Source organism: Mchenga conophoros, linkage group LG10 (genome assembly GCF_057382185.1).
Source record: "Mchenga conophoros isolate Kocher_MC1m ecotype Shallow Benthic linkage group LG10, M_conophoros_male_GT1.1, whole genome shotgun sequence".
Taxonomy (NCBI): domain Eukaryota; kingdom Metazoa; phylum Chordata; class Actinopteri; order Cichliformes; family Cichlidae; genus Mchenga; species Mchenga conophoros.
In genome coordinates, this window is record NC_140535.1 from 83,246 (window position 1) to 83,786 (window position 541).

Consider the following 541-nt stretch of genomic DNA (forward strand, 5'->3'; position numbering starts at 1 on the left):
ATGAACAGGCATTGGTAAATACTAAAGAAGGCACTTAGAAAAGCAAAGCAAAATGGGCATGAAGAAATATGCAATGAGCATGAAATACTGACAGTCTCTGAGGAAATGAACTCAGTCATGAAACAAAAATTTTTACTGAAGCTGCATAAATAATTTGGCCAAGCTCCTGCTGAAAGGTTACAAAGACTTTTAAAGAGCTCAGGGCACAAAGATACAGAATGCCTTTCAAGCCTACAGAAAATTGTGGGTGAATGTGAAATATGTCACATTATACACAGTACAAAGGCAACAGCAGGCTTAGAACTAAGTCTAAGCCTGCTGTTGGCCTGCCACTGGTATACTGTGAGATATAGCTGTATGTAGCCAGTTCAAATGCACGAACTTGAGCTGAGAGTGTAATATCGCCACATTATTGATTACTTCACTTGGTTTAGTGCAGGGAGCCTTCTATACACAAAGACATTTTCTGGAATATTTGAACGCTAGTCAATAACTAAATAAGTGTACGTGGCCCGCCTAGAAGTTCAGTGGCAAAGGGAGA

At 39.7% G+C, this 541-nt stretch overlaps 1 protein-coding gene across 1 annotated transcript in view; it reads left to right on the top strand.

Annotated features, from left to right (window-relative positions):
• LOC146565120 (pecanex-like protein 3) overlaps positions 1 to 541 on the top strand; it is a gene marked incomplete at its 3' end in the record, with an annotated part of 8,090 nt that continues 7,549 nt past the window's right edge. The window contains exon 1 of the mRNA XM_085290148.1: positions 1 to 14. Coding sequence (XP_085146274.1) covers positions 1 to 14 — 14 coding nt within the window. The remainder of the gene's footprint in view (positions 15 to 541) is intronic.